The following is a 21739-nucleotide window of genomic DNA, read 5'->3' on the forward strand; positions in this document are numbered from 1 at the left end:
ATACTTCTAAAGGCACTGATTGTACTGCTACAAATCAATATTCAATTAAAAAAAACACGGTGAACTAAGTTTATGAAATTATGGAAACTTTACTCAAATGATCACAAAAATGAATATATATGTAAACACAAATTTTCATGAAAACGCTATTTTTGTCATGTCATAAATATGGTCTTTAGATTTTTTTGCTTAAATGTATAGACTAATTAAATTATATCATCCACATTATATTACTCTAATCTAGAGCCCAGTATCACAATTTTAGGACTAAATTATTTATAGTCTAATATTTTAACGTCATCAAAATATTATAGTCTATATAAATAAAGCCGGCAACTGGTGCTATGAAGGTAAAATTATGTATTACTCATATATTTATCATAAAAGCAAAAGTGAACATCGATTGTACTCATGTGATATTCCACAGGCTTTCTTAAATATGCATATGAGAGATAAAATGGCCATTTTGCAAATGATTACCATAAGCTCTCAACATTTTAATTTTAATATGATTAAGCCTTTCTAAGGTGTCAGAATTTATCTTATCATCATCTTAATTATAGGTAACTCAGAGTAACTTATAAATATAGTATGGCTTCAGTAAAATATGTACAGGTGTATGTATAGTAATTATAGATGATAGATATATAATGGATGTAGAATATTACAGAAAAATTATAAGTAATATGTATGACTTTGGGGCTTTAATCTTACTTTTGATATAAGACTACTGATGATATAAAGACTACCAAATTTCATAAAATTAAAATATCCTGAAAAATATCTTTGTCCTTTAGTTTTGACAGATAGACCTCCACCTATAATTCTACAAGGCCCAGCCAACCAAACGCTAGCAGTAGATGGTACAGCATTACTGAAATGTAAAGCTACTGGTGACCCTCTTCCTGTAATTAGCTGGCTAAAGGAGGGATTTACTTTTCTGGGTAGAGATCCAAGAGCAACTATACAAGAACAAGGAACCTTGCAGATTAAGAATTTACGGGTAAGTAATGTTGGATTTGTATTTGGATCTTCATCTCAACAGAAGTATGTACTTCCCTAGGGAAAAACTGTGTTGTGAAATTAAAATCTTACATCCCTGCATAATTGCTATACATTTTATTATAGACCCTGTTATTTCTTAATTTACAAATGACAAATTGAAATTAGAGGGAAGTTCATTGTCCTTAAGTTAATTATAAGTTCATAACAGGCCTAGAAACTTTTTATTCCTTCATTCTATCCTATATGTATGTAATCAATGAAACTAAAAAGGTTAAACACATAAAGTTAATGATAGTAATAGTACGTTTAAAATAATTGAAAATGAGAAATGCTTCTGATTTACTCTCATGAACAAGGGAAGTTCGTAATGAAATGTGGATAAATTGGCTCAGCCAAACAGTTATGTGGGAAAATAATAAAGAGATGAGACTGATGACTGCATAGGAAGCAGGTTTGGCTAGTTGGTAAAAATATCTTACAGTTTAGGTAAAGTTGCTGTGCAGTTTAGATTTAAATCTGTGCACAAGAACAAGCCATTGCTGGTCTTTTAACAGAAGATGACATGATAGAAAATGACCATTCCTGCCAACTTACCAAGTTAGACTTGCTTCAGGAGCAGCTCAAAATAAATGTTTACTTCTGAATATTGTATTAGCTATCTACTGCTATGGAACAGTATTAGCAAGCACTTCACAACACTTGTGTTGTTAGACTCAAAACAACACATGTTTATTATCTCATATCTTCTGTGGGAGTCTGGGCATGACTTAGCTGGGTCTTCTGCCCTAGGGTCTCACAGAGCTACGGTCAGGGTTGTAGTCTCATCTGAAAATCGACTGGGGATCAGTTTGCTTCCAAACAACATAGTTGTTAGCAGCATTCAGTTCTTAATGGCTATCAGACTGGTGACCTCAGCTTCTTGCTTGCTGTTGACTGAAGGCTGCCTGTGGTTCCTTGCCATGTGGATATTCCCAATATGATTGCTTGCTTCCTCAAAGTCAACAAGGAAGAGAGTCTTTTAGCAAGACAGGATTACAATCCTATATAACATAATCACAAATGTGACATCTTGTCACCTTCATGCCATATTCTATTGGCCAGAAGTAAGTCAACAGGTCCTCCACACACTCAAGGTGAGGGATTACACCAGGTGTGAATACCAGAAGGATGTTATCATGGGGGCCACCTGCCCTCCACAAGTATACTCAATTCATTCAACCAAATATAGAAAGCCTCCCCTCCATGTAGCAAGCACTATGCTAAAGCTCAAGAGTATGTCAGAATAGTCACAAGATTGGGAATGAGGGCCAGAATTAGGATGGTTGATGTAATAGTACATGAAGAAAAATTGACTGAAAATGATTCAGTGGAAGAACAATTAGTAGCATCTGGTATCTAGGTATAAATTGGGAACCAAGGTGATTAAGAAACAAACGAAAAGATGTTGACTTTTCCCATTCAGAAGCCTGAGGAGGAAGATAAAATATTTTTATTATGTGTATTTTCAAATGATCACAACGGGGAGTGTTTTTTTCTTACAATGTAAATTATTTACAATCACATGTTTATCAGATGTATAAAATACGGACACATAACAAAAAGGAAGAATGACTTTTTTGTAGTGTGCACATGCATACACAAACACAAATCTTTAATTTGTTACTATAATGAATGTATATATTTTTTTACTTTAGTTTTGAGATAGGCATTAATTATTACTCTAAGTAGACAAAATGCTATCAAATTCAATTTAAAGAAAAATAAATTAATACAGGTTTTTAGCCTGTCTTTTTATTTATTGTAAATTAATTGTAAACCTTCTTTGGACAAAATGGGAGTTATTAAAAAATTAATGCCAGCTCTCCTTGAGTAAACAATTTGACCTCTCTCTTTGAGCTAAAGGCAGACTTCTTGGGCCATGGAGGTTAATGCATTTCCACTGTACTGCTGAATTAAAGGGTGTGCTTGAACAGTCAAGACCCCCAATAGTGTTTAAAAGAAGCAATTAAAGGTGGGTGCTTGATGATGTCAAACAAAGTTTGAGCCCCTCTGTCAGACTTCTGAGTAGTCTTTCTGAGATGCATACTCCTGGGAGCTTGTCTGCAGCCAACTACACAAGGAGAAAAGTAGGTGAGAGAGTGTGCCAGCACATTAGTCTTTTTCAAAGCACTTGATTAAGGACAAAAAGAGAAGGATGGAAAAGATATGAAGCACTCATGACCAGAGAAGACATTATTTAAAGTTAAAGGAATAAAAATGAATATGGTGATGATGATGGTGATACAAGAGTGAGCTTTAGCAATATTTAGGTTTTCATATCACTTTTGATAAACTCCATAATGAAAACATTGTTATTTTTTCTGTAAGATGACTGTCTTTTACGGAAATAAAATATTTTACACTACTTCACTGATACAGTCAAGAGAGGGTTTCTGTAGATCATATTCCTTTACGTCTTACTTTCTTTTCCAGTACTTAATGCAAGGGGGGAAAAATAGTGTGATGAACACTGTGTTCTCGTGGTCCAGTAATTGGCAGCTGAATCCGTTTCTTTTGAGAAGGAGAATATTCCAATAATCATTAAAACCTACTACCACAGCTAATGTCAGACTTGTATCTCCACACAATGACAAGGAGATGCAGTTAAGAAGCATTACCTAGTATTCTTCTTTTAGCATTTGCACATAATAACAAGTGCTACATTTTAGTTCAACTGCTATAATAAAATGCAAATTTTTTACTCTTTCACAGACCATATTCAAATGAACATCCCATTAAAATCCAACCTTGGCTCATTATATTTAGTTTGTGAGTGATGCTTCTTAAAAGCAAAGATTTCTAATGACTGTAATGCGTGCACAGCCGCATTTGAAAAAATGGCTCTTTCTACAATGGCTATCCCCCATCATCCCTCGGTATAATAGAAGACAATTGTACAGAGATAATATGGCAAAGAATGACGTGACAGAGTAATTTGAAACTTAAAATACATAATGCCATTTAAAATCAATTAAAATTGTGGCACCGCAGTAACATCCAGGCACTAATGATTTACCGGAGAATCAGTTGTGGAAGGTTGAGTCATCAATACACTTACATTTTGAACCCAATAGATATTATATTCCATGAACTCCCAAATTTTATCAACAATTATTCTCGCGCTCATCGTGGAATGTTAATTCTACATCTTCTGCTTTGCCTTATTCTGTTTGGTCATCAGTTTCTCTTCCCAGTCTCACTTCTCCTTCACCCCTAAACTAACGTGAATGAATGTTGTTTGCAATTTAGGTCCATGGGGCTCAACCACAGGGAGGAATTTTGATTTATGTATTACTGATCTTGAAGTTTTTGTTAAGGATATATCACGGAATCTTCTGCCTTTTAACATTTACAAAAGGGAACTTTTGATTATATTGTCAACTCTTCCTCAAAGTCTTTTGCCGCTCTTCAATGGATAACAAAAACATTTTATGTAATCAGTGAAAGACAGTTTTTAGTATGTGTTAAAAAGTGTGATGGATTAGATGATTTCTGTGACCCTTTCAGCTCTCTATTGCAATGATTCCATGGGTATCGTTTGCTTGTTTTTAATGACACAACTTTATTTCATTCACTGTCACACTGCTACAGTTTTAATAAAAGTGAGTACTGCACTCTTTAAAAGGAAAGATTTAGTTTTCCTTTTTTTTAAAAAAAAATTTCTTCTTCACTTTTCTCCATGTCTTTAAAAAAAAAAAGGTCTTCCCCCCTATTATCTCAGTGCTTATTTACTCCTGTGTATATTTTATTCTGTGAAATACAGTTTATTGACGACAAAGAGGACAGCTTTGCATTACTGATCTCTGAATGTTTATAGGATGCTGAAAAATTCTGTCCTGAGTTATCCAAATCTAACTCTGACACAGTGAAGCACCAACATAAGCTGGAATTAAAAGATAAGGGGGTTGCTGTGGAGGCAAATAGAAAGACAACTAAAGTTTACAGACAAATAGCATTTAGTTGTAGAAATATAATAAGAATCTTTGAATCACCATTATGAATAAAATAACATGATATGAGCTTATTTTAATATTTTATGTGTGCATATGATTGACTCTAATGTATAATTTGGACAGCCAAATGATATATCACATTTTTGCAGTCAAGTGTTGCCTTGTTGAGATTGAGTAATTATTCTACAAATCAATTAAAACAATTTTATTCTCTCCCTTCTATGCACACTAGATTTCTGATACTGGCACTTATACTTGTGTGGCTACAAGTTCAAGTGGGGAGACTTCCTGGAGTGCTGTGCTGGATGTGACAGGTGGGTTCTTTGTGAACTATTTTAACACAAGAAATCTTGAGCCAGTTTCAGTGATTAGCTCATTACCAAATAACAAGTTAAAGAGAGATCAGTATTTTAAATATATTGAATGTAAAAACTAAGCTTTACACCACTTTTTCATTTCTATACCTCTTGGTACATAGCATTGCACATATGAAATATGATACATTTGTCCTTAATAATCTTGTTATTTTATTTTCTCTGTCTAAAGAACAAGCAATTCTAGTGATCATGTGTGAAAGTAAATATTTACTAATATGTAGGAAAAAACAAATATTCACTTATATACTTTTGATTCATGAAGATGAATTGCTCACTGTCTATTCAAATTCTTTAATAGACTGTTTTCCTTTTAAGCATCTTTGTCAGCTTATGCAATCAGAAATGAAGCTTTTTCTGTTTGTCCTCTCTAGAATCTGGAGCAACAATCAGTAAAAATTATGATTTTAATGACCTGCCTGGACCACCATCCAAACCACAGGTCACTGATGTTACTAAGAACAGTGTCACCTTGTCCTGGCAACCAGGTACCCCTGGAACCCTACCAGCAAGTGCATATATCATTGAGGCTTTCAGGTATGAGACAGTTCCTTTTCTCTCCATTGGGTTTTTGCTTTAGCTCCTATATCCTAAAATCTCAAGTGAGCTGTCCTGCTGTTTTATGCTAAGGACATGCTTAATGAGTGCATTTTAAGAATTTATCTTTTATATCTGACTTTATTCAAGAATAGACTTTAGTTTTATTTTTCATTCATACCTTAATTATAAGATTAAATATGCATTATCCATGACTACGTCTATAGGGATCTAGTTATGACATAATCACTTAGCTCTTGACCATTGTAGGGATTTATCGGATGTGAATTTTGGCTTTAGAACTACGCAGAAAATAATTTAATTAGGCACAGGCACTTTTTAAGTTATGCAACTGTTATTGAGGCATGGAAGCTTGGAATTTTACTTCCTAATAATTAGAGCAGAACCTAAAATAATTCCAGTGTTTTATGCTATATATTTGAATACGTGTATTGGCTATGCCTAAGAGAATATTAAAAACTACAGTTAAGTGATTGAGTACATGCACTTCTGATTGCTGAAAGGAAAAGATATGTCCAATTGTTATTTGAAATAATTGCTGTCAATTCAAGGATATAGACTATAAATTAGCAAATACTAGTATAAAATTGTTTTATAAGAATTTGAAAAAATAGTTGTACTAATGGGAAAATGTGGCTACATATTTAGTTTCAATGTGCTTCTGTTTGCCATTATAAATATAGTGATAGCCTCTCTCCTTTATAAGCATTAGGACAAATCATCACTTTCATTTTAGGCTTCCCTAATCTATTAAAGTTAATGATCGATATATAGTTTTCAAATTTCCAAACGGTGTTTTTCTATAAGTTTCATGCTTTGATGTAAAAAGACTTCTGAAAAATAAACAGACAGCCCTGAAAATCACATTTCCTCCTCATTCTAAACAAAAGCAACATTTGACCTTAGACAAAGTGCTATAAAAGGGCATCCCATCTGCAGATGACCGTTAAAGGTTCCACACATACAGACTCAGAGATATTTCACCATTCCGAAGTGATAAATCACAATACTGTGTAATGTACAATTTTATTAAAAAATGTGACCAAGGGAAAATATTCATTACATGCTTCCTTTCTTCTTTTACAGATATGTAGTTTTAGAAGGCTCTATTATAATATTGCATGTGGAATTGATGCAAAAGAAAACACACCTTGTAACAGGAAAATGTATTGGCATAATTTACTCTGTAGTCCATTTATTCTTTCTACAGGTTAATTCTTTTCAAGGTATATATATATACATTTACGAGGACCATATTTATTGTATAAACTTGATGTTGTGATCTTGGCCTCTGTTCCTTTTACAGGTATTCATTTAGTGGCTGCTATGCTTTAGCAAAGGCCTATCACATCTCCTGGGCTGAGTTTAATTTTGTTGTGCATGGCACTTCCGTTAGGTGGGCTCGGCTTTGTTGTTGAATAACCTGAAATCATCCAAATGTTTCATTTATTGGGCTGAACACTTCAAGCGTTGTGTGTGTGCGTGTTTAATTTTCAGCCATTAACCTTTGTCATTGATACCCAACTCCATTTCCAAGACCCTTATGACTGCTGTTTAAATGAAATTTCTGTTCATGTTTCAGCCAATCAGTGAGCAATAGCTGGCAGACAGTGGCAAACCACGTAAAGACCACCCTCTATACAGTGAGAGGACTGCGGCCCAATACAATCTATTTATTCATGGTGAGAGCAATCAACCCCCAAGGTCTCAGTGACCCAAGTGCTATGTCAGATCCTGTGCGCACACAAGGTAATTTCAATAGCTGTAAACATGACTGTTTCTAGAAGGAGGCATTAAACAGATCTTTAAGGACAAAGGGGTTGCAGGACCGAAGATAAATGTGTCTGCATTGCTTATTATGTTTCACTAGACCTGATCCAGTGAAAGAGAAGAAAACTTGTTGTTCACCTTGGTGAGTGTGTCCTCTTTCTGGAGCTGTCAGGGTCTATTTAGTAAAAAAGAAGCAAAATAATTTGGTACAATTACATAGTAAGTTTAATTGGGGCTTAACTGTAGGGCTTTACTATATTTCAAAAGAAGGAAAAATGTTTCTCCTTCTTTGAAATTAATTGTACAATAGCAAAAAGTGATCTTCAATGGATAAAATGCCCTGTTAGGGATATCAAAGTTACTTCCTCTAGTTCAGGAATTGTGTTTTGATAGTGCAGTGGGTCTCAAGGTGTGGTTCCCACAGAAGCAGCATCTGCATCACCTGGGGGGGGGGGGCCACATTCGAAATGCAGATTCTCAGGCCCTGACTCAGAAGCTCTGGGGATGGGGCCTGGCAGCCTGTTAAAGTGCCCTCCAGGAATGTTCATGCTTAAGTTTGACAAGCATCATTACAGTGTATTTTATTAAACCACATGTTTAAAGGAACAATTTGTTTCAGGAAGCAGTAAATCAAGCTTTCTTCCCGAGGTATGCAATGCTTTTGACTAAAAAAAAAAAAAAAAAAAAAACCCACCCAGAATATTATAAGATCAAAATGGAAGATTTCTCATCTCATCTTTCATAGCCTGCCTCTTCAAACTGAGAAGTTGCTGCAGTCTAGGGGTTAATAAGGGATGTTGAATTATAATTTTCCTTCTTACTAGTAGATGAAGGGAATTAATAAAATAGAAACGGTGGCTTTATTATTTGTTACAACTTACTTCCCACAGGGTTCTTGAGAAAGGGTTAATTATTTCTTACTTGTAAAAGGCTTTGAACAAGATACTTATAATTCAAAGTAGTATTTTTATGCTATGAAAAGCACCATACAGCCATAAAATATTATTATAATTACAATGTAGTTCAGTGATGGTAACTAGCATGCTATTATAACAGAGAAGGGCACCTTAAAGGAATCAAGTCAAATAAAGTCACCACGTGATTTTGCAACGTTGCTGACATGATGACAGTCAAGGGAGGAGGGGATGCCACTTTGCTATTGTTCTCTAAGCAGTAATGTGATTAATTTTCCATAATGATAAAGGGCCTGTAGGTAAAGAACCTGTCTCAAGAGAAGGAAAAAGTACAACAAGGAATTTGACGACCTGAAACTGTTTCTATTTTACCTTGCCTGGATCCAGTTGCTTATAGTGTGTCTGAATTTAATGAGTAAATTAAATTATTGAACTTGAAAATGCAGAGGTGTATGGTTTTAAGTTAAGAAATTGTAGTACCCAGATCATTTTTACTTGTGTAAATAGAAGTAGTCAGTTTTTGTGCATAGCTGCAATGGAAGGTGGGGAGATCACAGAGTGGGGAAGACTTTTGGTGTGGTTAAATCCAGTGGCTCTTCTTGATCATTCAGTAACAGTGCCAGTCACTAAATCTTGACTCATAAAATAACTTCTTGGTGAAAAGGTCAACAAAGATTAATGAAAACTTGCTTGTGATCTGGCTTGTTCCAGTCGGGAGACTATGTAGAGAAAAAGACTTATGTTCCCTTAACAGATATTTAATAGAAAAACTCATGTTTTATGTCTGAATGTCAGGATCATTTTTGACACCACACTTTCAGCAGCTTTGCATTCTGCAAAGCACTTCTTTGCAAAGAACACTTGGCTGTGTGAGCTCTTATTTTTCAAAGATATTAAATACTGTAGAATTTAGCATTTTCTGATTTCAGCAAGGCAGCAAGTACTTGTACCATCAATATCACAGTAGATCATAGATATATCAGCAAAGATTAATACTATTCACATGATATTAATAATATATATACACACATATATATATAATTTCTAAATCAAGTAAAACTCACTGTGTTGTTTATGTTAAGGATGAAAAATAGTGAAACTGGAAAAAAATTACCAAAATGTAGTCCCCAATTATTTATGTTCCAACTTAAGTTAGTGCACCCAGTTTAAGTTATGGCTGAGACATGCACTAAAAAATATTTTTGCAAGAGTGTTGCATTGTGGCCTGAGAAAATAGGAGAAAACAAGATTAAGAAAATAAATCATTTTAAGTTGGACTTCGTTCCTTAAATAAGGTGATTGAAGAAAAAAATTCAACGTAACATTGCAGTGCACCAGTTAAAGAAGCTGATTTGAGTATGTGTGAAATTCAGTGTTTGATGTCAATTTGATGGACTTGGACGTCTATAGTTTATCTTTTTTCTTAATGGACACATAGGATGTAAACCATTGTATGGGAAATAGAGTAGTATTTAGGCAAATGGTGAATAAGGGGTCAGAACAGTTTATGGCTGAGAGTATATCATTTTAAACATTCTTTCTCCCTCCTACCCCCTCCATCACTTTGAAAAAATAGCAGCATGATTTTTTGTCAGATATTGGAGTACTGTTCAGAATTTATTACATAGAACATTTTATCAGTATTTTAAATTGGTCAGTCAAAATTATTTTTGTGAATTTGGGAGGGTTCTTCCCCTTCTTTCCCTCATTTTGTTTACTTTTAGTAACATAATTCACTCCCAGTCCCCCCGATTACTTTCTCTTCCACACTCCCAGGCTGAAATAGGTCAAGGAATAGGAACACACAACCTACTAACTGGGGAAAGGGATTGAACAAATTCCTCAACAGTAATTTTCAGACCTGGCCCCATTAACTACTTGGAAAAGTCCTTCAACATGGCAACATCTGTGTGAAACTGATGTTTCTAAAGAAGTCTTGCAGCACATACTTCATCCTTTAATAAGAAAATAATAGATCTTTCACAGCAGTGTACTGAGTGGGGATAAGGGGTTGCATACACTTTTATTAATATTATTTTAGTGAAGATAAATATCAGTTCTCAAATTATGTTCTAAAATGGTGGTACATATATAAATATGCTTTAACGTTGTTTGTCCCAAAGGGTTCTTAATTTTTCCCCTGTAATTATTTCTAATGGCATAATATTGGCTTATATAATGTGTATTAGAATTCCACTGTTAATTTTTAAAAATTGGGAATGGTTATCCCTGTAGATATCAGCCCACCAGCGCAGGGAGTGGACCATAGACAAGTCCAGAAAGAACTCGGCGACGTCCTTGTCCATCTTCATACTCCAGTTGTATTGACTCCCACCACTGTTCAAGTCACGTGGACGGTAAGTTTTTAAAGACTATCCTAATGGTAGTCCCTTTTACTCCTTTAAGAAAACAAACCAAAACAGAAAAAGACAAACAAACAAAAAAAGAAGCAAAAACACCATTTAAAGTCAAGGTGTAATCAAAGGCAAAGAAGAAAAAAAATAGATAAAAGTGTGACTAGAGTAAAAATAGATCGCAATATAAACAATACGATCTGTCTCCTGGATTTTTTTTTTTATTTATTTTTATTTATTTATTTGGCTGTGTTGGGTCTTCGTTTCTGTGCGAGGGCTTTCTCTAGTTGCGGCGAGTGGGGGCCACTCCTCATCGCGGTGCGCGGGCCTCTCACTGTCGCGGCCTCTCCCGTTGCGGAGCACAGGCTCCAGACGCGCAGGCTCAGTAGTTGTGGTGCACGGGCCCAGCCACTCCGCGGCATGTGGGATCCCCCCAGACCAGGGCTCGAACCCGTGTGCCCTGCATTGGCAGGCAGATTCCCAACCACCACGCCACCAGGGAAGCCCTCTCCTGGATTTTTAAATGGCCTTACTGAGATATAATTAACATACCAGAGTTAAAGTGTACAACTCAGTATTGTTTGGTATCTTTGCAGAGTTGTGCAGTCATCACCAGAATCTGATTTTAGAACATTTCATCATCCCAAAGTGAAACCCTCCGCCCATTAGCAGTCACTCCTCCATTCCCCTGACTTTAGCCCTTGGCAACCACTAATCTGTTCTCTGTCTATATAAATTTGCCTATTTCTTCCATATGAATGAAATTATACAATATACGATCTTTTGTGTCTGGCTTCTTTCACTCAGCATGATGTTTTTGAGGTTCATCCACGTTGTAGCATGTATTAGTACTTTGTTCCTTTTTATTATAGAGTAGAATTCCATTGTATAGATGTATCACATACATCTGTTTATCCATTTATCAGCTGATTCACCTTTGTGTTGTTTCCACTTTTGGCCATTATGAATGATGGTGCCATGAACACTTGCATACACGTCGACATATATTTTCATTTTTCTTGCGTATACTTAGGAATTGTTGAATTAAACTCTCTGCTTAACATTTGGATGAACTGCCAAAATGTTTTCCAAAGTGGTTACACAATTTTATGCTCCCACAAGTAATATTTGAAGGTTCTAGTTTCTTCCACATCCTTGCCAGTTTCTCTTGCATCTTACCCTGTCCTTTTGATTATAGCTGTTCTAGTGGGTATGCGTGGTATATCATTGTGATTTTAATTTACATTTCTTTAATGACTAGTGTTTTGAATTTTTTATGTGCTTATTGAGCATTTGTATATCTTCTTTAGAGAAATATCTGTTCAAATTCTTTGCCCATTTTTAAATTGAGTTGTTTGTCTTCTTAGTATAGTTCTATAATGTTCTTTACATATTGGATACAAATCCTGTATCAGATATATGATTTGTAAATATTTTCTCCCAGTCTGTGGGATGTTTTTTTACTTCCTTAATGATGTCATTTGAAGCACAAAAAATTTTATTTAAAGTTTTCTTCTAAATATAAATCAATCATTTTCACATTCTTTCAGCTGAATCTCATCCAGCAGTACCAAGAAAAGTATATAATTTTAATAATTTGACATATGTAGTAAAAAAAATTAATGGGTTTTAAGAAGTAGATTGATATTTTAATATATGCTAAGAACATCCAATTCCAAATTCCATGCATTATTAAATGTCAACCTGCCCACTGTTATTTCAAAATACAAATGTTTTCATCGCATGATAGCCACTGCAGTAAAAACAAGAAATAGCATAAAAATAGCCATATTACTCATAGTAGAGGATATTAACCCTTGTATATGTGTTTGTGTTTATGTGTGTCTGTTTTGTGAAGAGCCAGATAATGTTCTTCCCTGTGCCTAATACAGTTTTTGCCAACTTCTCCTTTATGCCTGAGATCTCTTGCCGCTAAAAATCCATAAGGATGATAAAAGAGCACAGTTTTTTAAAGCCCCCCGTATATGTGCTAGATCTTGTATGTTGTGTAAGTAATGGTCATTTGAGTTATGGATATCTAGAAAATTTTCACTTTAATTATAATATTAGAATTATATCAATCATAATTAATTAGAAAGAATTATATTAATTAGAAAGTATTTATAATTATGACTATTAGTTTTGTTGTTGTTATTGTTTTTGTGGTAGTAGAAGAATGAGTGTAAGTTAAAAAAAAATGGATTTTTCCCCCTTAGAATCCAAGTTTCTTTAGGGAACTAACTATTTCACCCCTTTTCATCAATTCCCTTAACAAAAGAAGTTGAAAAAGGAAAACCAGTTATTTTTCGTCAGTTCTTAATTAATTATGTTTGAAATATGAAACACAATGAAGAGAATTATTCCAGTGTCCTCTTAATAATAAAACCATTGAGCAAACACAGTTCAACAAGCATTTTTTGAGAACCAGTTTTGTACTAGATGTGGGGAAACACTGTATAAAGAGACACAAATCTGCTTGAGAAAAACATGGGAGTTCTTAATGATGGTACACAGGGATAAAGGCCATAACCGTATGTACACATTTTATAAACACAGGTTTCAATCAAAGAGGAAGTGATTAACTCTATCCTCAGGCATCAGAAACAGCATTATCACTTATTTACATCTATACAGGGAAATATAGAGGCATTATTTATTTGAACAGAGGAAACTAAATTAACATTTAAGGCTGTTTTGTCCAGTTCTATAGATTTGTAAAAGGAAACCAATGCAGACAGGTTGAACAGTGTTCCCAGTATCGTACATCTATTTACAGGTAAAGATAGGATTAGAATTTCCTCACTTTAAACCTGCTTTTTGTGTTTTTCACTTTAAAGATAAACTGTAGACAAATATTTAGTTGAAAGAAATACCTTTTAACTGTGGAATTTCAACATATGATCCTGGATGGGGCACTTTACTTCTTAAACCAGACCAGTCAAATGTTTAGTGAATACAAAATGGGTAATGCTTTAAGAAAAAATAAAACTATATTTATGTTTTAAGAGTAATTATGATTATTTAAGATTACATTGTTTCCAATTTTATTTTTGATTTAATTTCACATAGACTTATTCTGTTTTCTGCATATAATGGTTCCTATTCTTCTGCTCCCATGAAGGGAGCATAATGACCTCATCATTTTTCCAATGGCACAGAAAGGGTATCATCTGCCATGGCTCTTCCATCTTTCTGTAGCTTTGGCTAGATACAGCACAAATAAAGCCAAGGAAAGAGTTGTATTTTTAACAACAGATTTTTCCTCATTCTCAATTGAAAAAGTCCTCTGCTTTGTTGTGAGTTTTGAAGGGGTTTCTTTTTTAAGCTGCTTCTAAATGTGGAAATTATTTGGGTAAGAATCAAAGTCATTATGTTTATGAAGTTAATCACTTTAAAAGTCACTGAATTTAAAAGAATAAATCAAATTAGATAAAAATTTCAGATCAGTAGTCTGGGAGTTCTTCCAGGAGAGGGACCTTGTCATATTCATCTCTATATCCCAAGAAACTTGTCATTACTAGTTTGCATATCTCTATCCCTCATGAGCTTGAGTTCTGAGAGTCCAAAGTTCATGTTTTCATTTCTTTTTTTTCAGAGCAAAGCATTCATTATGAAATACTTTTTCAGTAACTGTCTGTTGAATGATCAAATCAGTTGTTTTCATACATTTTAACTTTTTACTTTAAAAAAGAAACCATTCAATTATATCACAAATTCCCCATGAATTTGTAGTTACACATGAGATAAGTATGTATTTCAGAGGTAAATTTTAGTGAAATAAATTTAGGCTGGAAGTCAGATCAGTTGCCAAAGAAATTGTAACCAAATATTTCATTTTCATGTCATATTTTCAACTTGCTAAATGTGTATGTTCTTTGAGTTATAACATTGTTAGTATTTGAGTTATAGACATGTTGATGTTTGAGGGAAGAAATATATTCCCCAGCCCATGTATTTCGATTAGGGGTCAGCTGATATGGTTTATCAATAGTTGGCAGGATTCTATTACCAAACACATAGGATGTTTGGACTGGAAAGACCATCTGCCTGCCCCACAAGTCTAATCTTGAAGCAACAATACTTAACAAAGGCTACTTTCTAAAAATGACTGCTGTTATAATGAGGGTAGGTAAAAATGATGAAAATGGCTGTTTTACAAAGAAAATAGCAATAAATCCCTTATTTTAAAATCATTATTCTAGTTTTTTTGTGTGTGAGTGTTTTGTGTTTATTCAAGGACAAAAAGGATTACAGGCCCCTTGCCCCTTAAACATCACAGCTACTGGAGTTGAAAGAGTGCTTTGGCGAACTAGAATTTCAGAACTCAATTAAACCCAGATCAGTTACTTAGAAGGCTAAGCCCACCAAAGGAAATTCAATTTGAATTTTCAGTATAGATGGAATTTTTAAAATTGAAATGATAGATATTGAGCATCTCGCTTTAAACCTTTTAATGAAAGTGCTGATTTGAGGGCCACATATGGGCCCCCATTTTTAGTATATCCCTTACATAACAATGCTTTATCATTGTACAGCTCTAAAACTTGCGCTGTAAACTGTATTAGTCATTTAATTGTTTCTGTGCCCTTGTAATATGCGCATTATTTGAGCAAACTAAGTAAACTGAGGCTCAGAAAGTTTAAAAGGCTAAGCCGTCACTTAATAGAGACCTTATGACCTGAAGACCGAAACTCTCTTCACTTCGCATGTTCCTTAAGACAATTCTTTTTTATTCAGATATCAGAAAATACCAATTTTTTAAATTCTATAAGCCCATGCATGGATTTGTGGCTGGACTCGGATTATAATCGACTCTAAAAGAAAATCCTCCTTCTTATAATTAGAATGTTAATAAAACTAGTGACCAGCATAAGGTTTAACTCCAAAGTGACCACTTGTCAAAAGGTGCTCCAAAAGTCAGTGCTGTAGAGCACATATCCACTAAAAATCCCACCTATTTTTTAATAGGTAATGTGCAGCATTTTCATTTTTGCTTTCACCTGTAACAACAAATTTCCTTCTGAAAAGAATGTACAGCAACCGCGCAAAATCAAGTTAAACTATTTAGCTTTTAAGTAGGCCATTAGGATACACTGGTTGAAGGCAGTGTACACCGAAGTGAGCAAAGCAATGTTGTGTAGTAAACATTAGCTTCATAAAGTCCTAAACCACTTAATTAATGAAAACCAAACATGGATAAAACCAATTTACCCTGATTTACAGACTCCCTTCATCTGGAAACAGCTGCTTAATGTCCTTCTTAAAAACACAGCTTGCTTCTTTCAGTATTAACAAGCTATTATTGTGAGTTATGTCTTTCTTTCAGTATATAAATTCACTTAAAGTGAATGCAGAGAAGTTTATAAAATGCAAGCTTAATGTTGTTTTAACATATGCTGCAGGGATTGTTTTGAACATTGACAGTTTTGATGAAAGGCATCTCTCTTTGGCTCTCAGAAATTTACCTTTTTGCTTTTTACTTGCCTTGTTTATAATGTCAGAACAACTTCTGCTTTTCAAGCAATATGTATTTTGGTATGAAGACAAACTGGTAGCATGGATGAAGATTCAAAGATCATGAGCTTTGGTATCAGAACCGAGCTTACTTTTCCTTGACATAACCTCGTACAAGTGTAGCACTAATTCCACAAATCTTTGAGGGAGAGAAAACTGTCAGGTGGGTGAAGGAATTCTTACTTGTTGAGACTCATCTGTGAAACTGGAATGCTCACCAACTTTATGGAATTTTCTAGCTTGGACATTCTAAATACCAAAAACATGTCCCTTTGTTTCACTGTATTTTGATTGAGGTTCTGTATTTTTTAATTTTCTGTCTTCACTTAAAAAAATATTTTAAAATGCTGCAACTAATGAAGAAATGCCAGAAGTTAATACATGAAAAGAATACCTTTTGTTTATTATGTGTTAACAGTTGGATAAAGACATTTTTAAAAAGCTGAAGTAACCGTTTCCATCATCACCTTCTTCATTTCCTCTCTCTCCTCAACCTTCCTAAAATGAGGTTATTCCATCTCTTCTCCATTGAATTTTACACTTTATTTGACAGTGAAATATGTCAAGTTAAAGGCTTCTTAAAATATGGCTACTAAACTATAGCATATGGAATATTAATTGAAGAAGGTGCTGTGATAGTTATATTTGTCAAGCATTTCTAAAAAATGGCAAGACATTAAAAAAGTTTAAAAAGCTAAAAGTCCCTTTCTCCCTGAAATGAAACAATGGTAACTCCAATAAAGACTCTTCAATAAATGTAAAACGAGAACTTGTTTTTTGATATTTTTTGATATTTTGATATTGGTTTTCAGGTTCCAAATCTCAGATTTTTATTAAAAACAGCTGCTTATCCTCTGTACCTCAAATGAATGAAAGGATCAAGAAAGTTGTCAGGTTGTGCCAATAGTGGGATATTGAAGGAGGCAGAAGTTGATAACTTAATAACTGTCTTTCATTTAATATTTGTTAATGGGTATAAGCTTTTCATATGCATTTAAAACAAACGCTCTAGTGCCACAACTCTTGAGTCTCTTTCATATGCTTTCTCCAGCTACAGGAATTTTACACATTCTGTTCCTACTCTTCTTCCCCTAAATAAATCTTACTTTCCATGCAGATCTCAGCGCTTGTTCTTCTTCCAGGAAACTGTCTCCCCTTCCTGATCACTCAACTTCCTCTCCACTCAAGGCTTTCTTAGCTCCTAGTACAACTCATTCATAATATCTGTGTATGCTTATTTGTTATGAATGTAACCTGCCCATTGTTTGAGTGATCATTAAATAATGCTCACCTTCTACCTGAATTCCAGGCACCATGAGGCCTGGGACTGACTCTACTTTCATTCTCCATTTTCACCCTCAGAGTTAACAGAATTACTGGCACCTCTTAGTAGGAACTCAGAAAATGTTTGAGTGAGTGAAGGCATTAGTGAATGAACAAGGGATGAGAATGGAGATTGCTGACAAATAGCACACTACATATAAAACCACAAAAATGAGAATTGTTGACTACAAAAAAGAACAGACGAGCAACAAAGCTAGAAACATTGGCAGGTCTAGGCCTTGACAGGCTTTTGTGCTAATCCAAAGAATTTGAATTAATTGAGTATCTTAGCTACTATGAAGTATTTTTAACAGGAGAGAATGTTGTTCCACTCTTCATTTTGGAAATAACAACTTAGGAGCAACGTGAACTCAGAACTGGAAAAGGATATTAGAAGCAGGGAGATGAATTAGAAAGCCATGGCATCACTCAGACACTTCCATTTGGTTTCAAAAGTTTTTTGCTTTGTTTTTCAGGTTGATCGCCAACCCCAGTTTATTCAAGGCTACCGAGTGATGTACCGTCAGACTTCAGGCCTGCAGGCTACATCAACGTGGCAGAATTTAGATGCTAAAGTCCCGACTGAGCGAAGTGCTGTCTTAGTCAATCTGAAAAAGGGGGTGACTTATGAAATTAAAGTTCGACCATATTTTAATGAGTTCCAAGGAATGGACAGTGAATCTAAAACAGTTCGTACTACTGAAGAAGGTCAGTGTCCAGATTTCTAACATAAACCAAACTTAAACTATAATGAAATCAATTTCTGTTGAAGTTCTAGTTTATCATCTTCCTTAGAAGGGTAGCAAAAGAGATTCTAAAAGTGAATCCAGGAAGTATCATTTTCTCCTTTTATTCTGAGAATTTCATAGAATCTAACAACTCAAAAAAATGACATTCAAGTAGTTTGAATTTTCCTTAAGGAAACATTCGCTTCAACTCTTGTTTTTCAGTGCACTGGAATTGGATTATAATGTTTTCCTATTTTTTTTTTACACATGGATTTAGCTCATTTGGCTTCATTAAAGGACAGGCTAATGGAAACCCAAGTGCACAGGCTGTTCTTTGTCTCTCTTTTTTTGGGTAGGGTAAAGCATGACATTTCCTTTCATAAGCCTCCTTCCCTATGGGCTCTGCCAGTCTGATTCATAATTTCTAATCCGGAAAGCCCCTTGCATGTTTGCAGCAGCATTCTTCTTAGGGACGTTCCCTCTCCCTCTTCCCTTGGTAACTTTTCTTACCTGCAGATACTTTTAAAGTCAGTCTGCGATGGACATGAAATTAATGTTGGTCTCAACCAGTCCATTTTCTAGTGTCTCCTTCCTTAAACTAGAGGTTTATAATGAATGCTATCATCAAAGTACAAAAAATCAGATACCAACTATAATAAATTCCCCCTTTTCTGCTTTCGTACTAATTTTATGTACAAAAACATATTTCATATAAATCAATATAAGAGCAGCCTTAAGAAACTGTGTGTAGGTTGTTCATGCTAACATAGATGTACATGTTTGACCAAAGAGCTTTTAAATTATACGTATCTTATAATAAGCAACACAGAGAAATGTTATCTTCATATTGGTTTACAGTGTGATATACTGACATGAGCAGAAGTGCATATTTTTAAAGGCATCATTAGTCTACCTTTAAGATTTGTAAAGAAAAAAAATTAATAATAGGATCTTCATCCCCCATTAAATTTTACTTTATGTGGATAATGTGTAGAACTAATGAGTGTGGTGGGTAAATTTAATACAGAATGCTACATTTGAAGCATATTTCCAAAAATCAATTTCACTGCAGTTAGACTTTGCCTCTGGACTAGACATTTGGCACCCTTCGGTATACGTTCATTTCCACTTTCTGTGGCCTTCTGAAGGGAACAAATGGAACTCAGCTGGGCTTGTCTGGGAGCAATGAGTGGGTTCTTTCACATCTGTGTAATAATTGACAGGTCAGGAAATAGGCACGGTGTTCTCGCCAAGCCAGCGGTAAGGCAAATGAGAAACCAGTTCTCCAAAATGTTACTTTTCAATGAAGTCTACTTAATAACTACAAAACTGGCAGGCAAATAGTTGGATTGATGTCATTGTGCCACATTTTGGAGCAATGTTATCACACAGAGGAGTGATAAAGAGCAGTATGGTGGTAGCGTGTCTGTGTGTGTCTTACACTCAATGCAAAGATGACTATACCTTAGTGAAATATGTTGTGACAGATTTATCAAACGTGGGAAACTTTAGTGATAGGCTTTTTTTTTTTTTGGCTGTGTTGGGTCTTTGTTGCTGCACATAGGCTTTTCTCTGGTTGTGGCGAGCAGGGGCTACTCTTCGTTGCGGCGCGTGGGCTTCTCATTGCGGTGGCTTCTCTTTGTTTTGGAGCACGGGCTCCAGGCACGTGGGCTTCAGCAGTTGTGGCACTTGGCCTCAGTAATTGTGGCTCACGGGCTCCAGAGCGCAGGCTCAGCAGTTGTGGCGCACGGGCTTAGTTGTTCTGCGGCATGTGGGATCCTCCTGGACCAGGGCTCGAACCCGGGTGCCCTGCATTGGCAGGTGGACTCTTAACCACTGCGCCACCAGGGAAGCCCCTATTGATAGTCTTTTAAAATATCTTTTATGTTTGAAGTGTACACGTTTTCAAAGAACTAAGTTGTGTAGTTGTGAAAGCATTGATCTTTTATATGTAAAAATTCTTTTGTACGACAAAATTATCTGAATTTTGCTTTAACTGTTAGTACTTTGATTTGTTTTTTCAACTTTTGGTTTAAATTCAGAGATATACTGAGAATTGATCAGTTTTCTGGCCAAACTAGTATGATTTAGCTCTCAAATATACTGGATAGGAGATGCTACAGTCCAAAATCATGATTTTTTTTCTTGTTCATCTTTTCTCAGTATGATTATAATTAGTTATAGGAAAAACCATAAAGGAAGAGAATTGTAGGAAATTAAAATCTGTCCATTTCACATTTAATCCAACATGAACTGTTTTCATTTATATCTTCAGAGTTCCTTGCTCATCAATATAAAATAAGTTTTAAATCTTAAATTATGGGTCAATTTATAACAGTTAATTATTTTTCTCAATATGAAAACAGAAGTGTCTTTTTTCTGCATTGGTGAAATTTATAGCTGTGTTTCTGTTTTTATGTATTAAACGCAAACCAGAACAAAACAAAAAGATTGTCAGTAATGCTACCACTCAGAGATAATGACATAAAATTTCGGAATGCATCCTCTCAGAACATTTTTGATAGCAGTGTTTTTTTTTTGTTGTTGTTTTTTGTTTGTTTGTTTGTTTTTTAAAAAGCAAGCCTATTAGAGTCAAAAGAATCAAAGTTCTAGAATCAATCAGACATACCTAGGTTCAAATTCTCCCTCATTGTTTGACTTAGCTAAATCTTCAGTTTCCTCATCTGTAAAACTGAGATAAGAGTTGTTTTTATTTCCTGAGGTTATTATGAGAATTAAATCTTACTCTTACCTCAGTTCTGGGCACATAGGAAACATTCATTTGAATGTTAGCTGTTAAATTTATTGTTGAGGACATATTACCATAGCTGTTGTATTTGCTTTGATCTATCCATTATATATAAAGGATTTTTTTTTTTAACTGTCACTGTTAATTCAGAACTACTGGAAACCAGACCTTCTTGCATTTTGTCTTTATATTCATATTCTGTAAGCAGCATTCATGTACACCAAGACTTAACAGTTTGTGTTTATTCTAATCACTTCCTCTGCAGCCCCAAGTGCCCCTCCACAATCTGTCACTGTGCTGACTGTCGGAAGCCACAATAGCACAAGTATTAGTGTTTCCTGGGATCCTCCTCCTCCTGATCATCAGAATGGAATTATCCAAGAATACAAGGTAAGGCCTGGATGAAGAAGGAAAGTTCACAGGTAAAAGTTCCCAGAGAAGTCTCAGGGTCACGTGGA

General features: G+C 34.9%; 1 protein-coding gene across 12 annotated transcripts in view; it reads left to right on the forward strand.

Annotated features, from left to right (window-relative positions):
• The window catches only part of ROBO2 (roundabout guidance receptor 2), a 1241430-nt gene that overhangs the window by 1147052 nt on the left and 72639 nt on the right, over positions 1-21739 (forward strand). For all 12 annotated transcript variants that reach the window (XM_082392595.1, XM_082392596.1, XM_082392600.1 and 9 more), the window contains exons 10-16: positions 798-1003; positions 5230-5311; positions 5746-5908; positions 7512-7678; positions 10849-10970; positions 18281-18512; positions 21547-21671. In XM_082392595.1, the coding sequence (XP_082248721.1) occupies positions 798-1003; positions 5230-5311; positions 5746-5908; positions 7512-7678; positions 10849-10970; positions 18281-18512; positions 21547-21671 (1097 nt within the window). The remainder of the gene's footprint in view (positions 1-797; positions 1004-5229; positions 5312-5745; positions 5909-7511; positions 7679-10848; positions 10971-18280; positions 18513-21546; positions 21672-21739) is intronic.

The sequence above is a fragment of the Balaenoptera borealis genome (assembly GCF_965194805.1).
Source record: "Balaenoptera borealis genome assembly, chromosome: 5".
Classification (NCBI taxonomy): domain Eukaryota; kingdom Metazoa; phylum Chordata; class Mammalia; order Artiodactyla; family Balaenopteridae; genus Balaenoptera; species Balaenoptera borealis.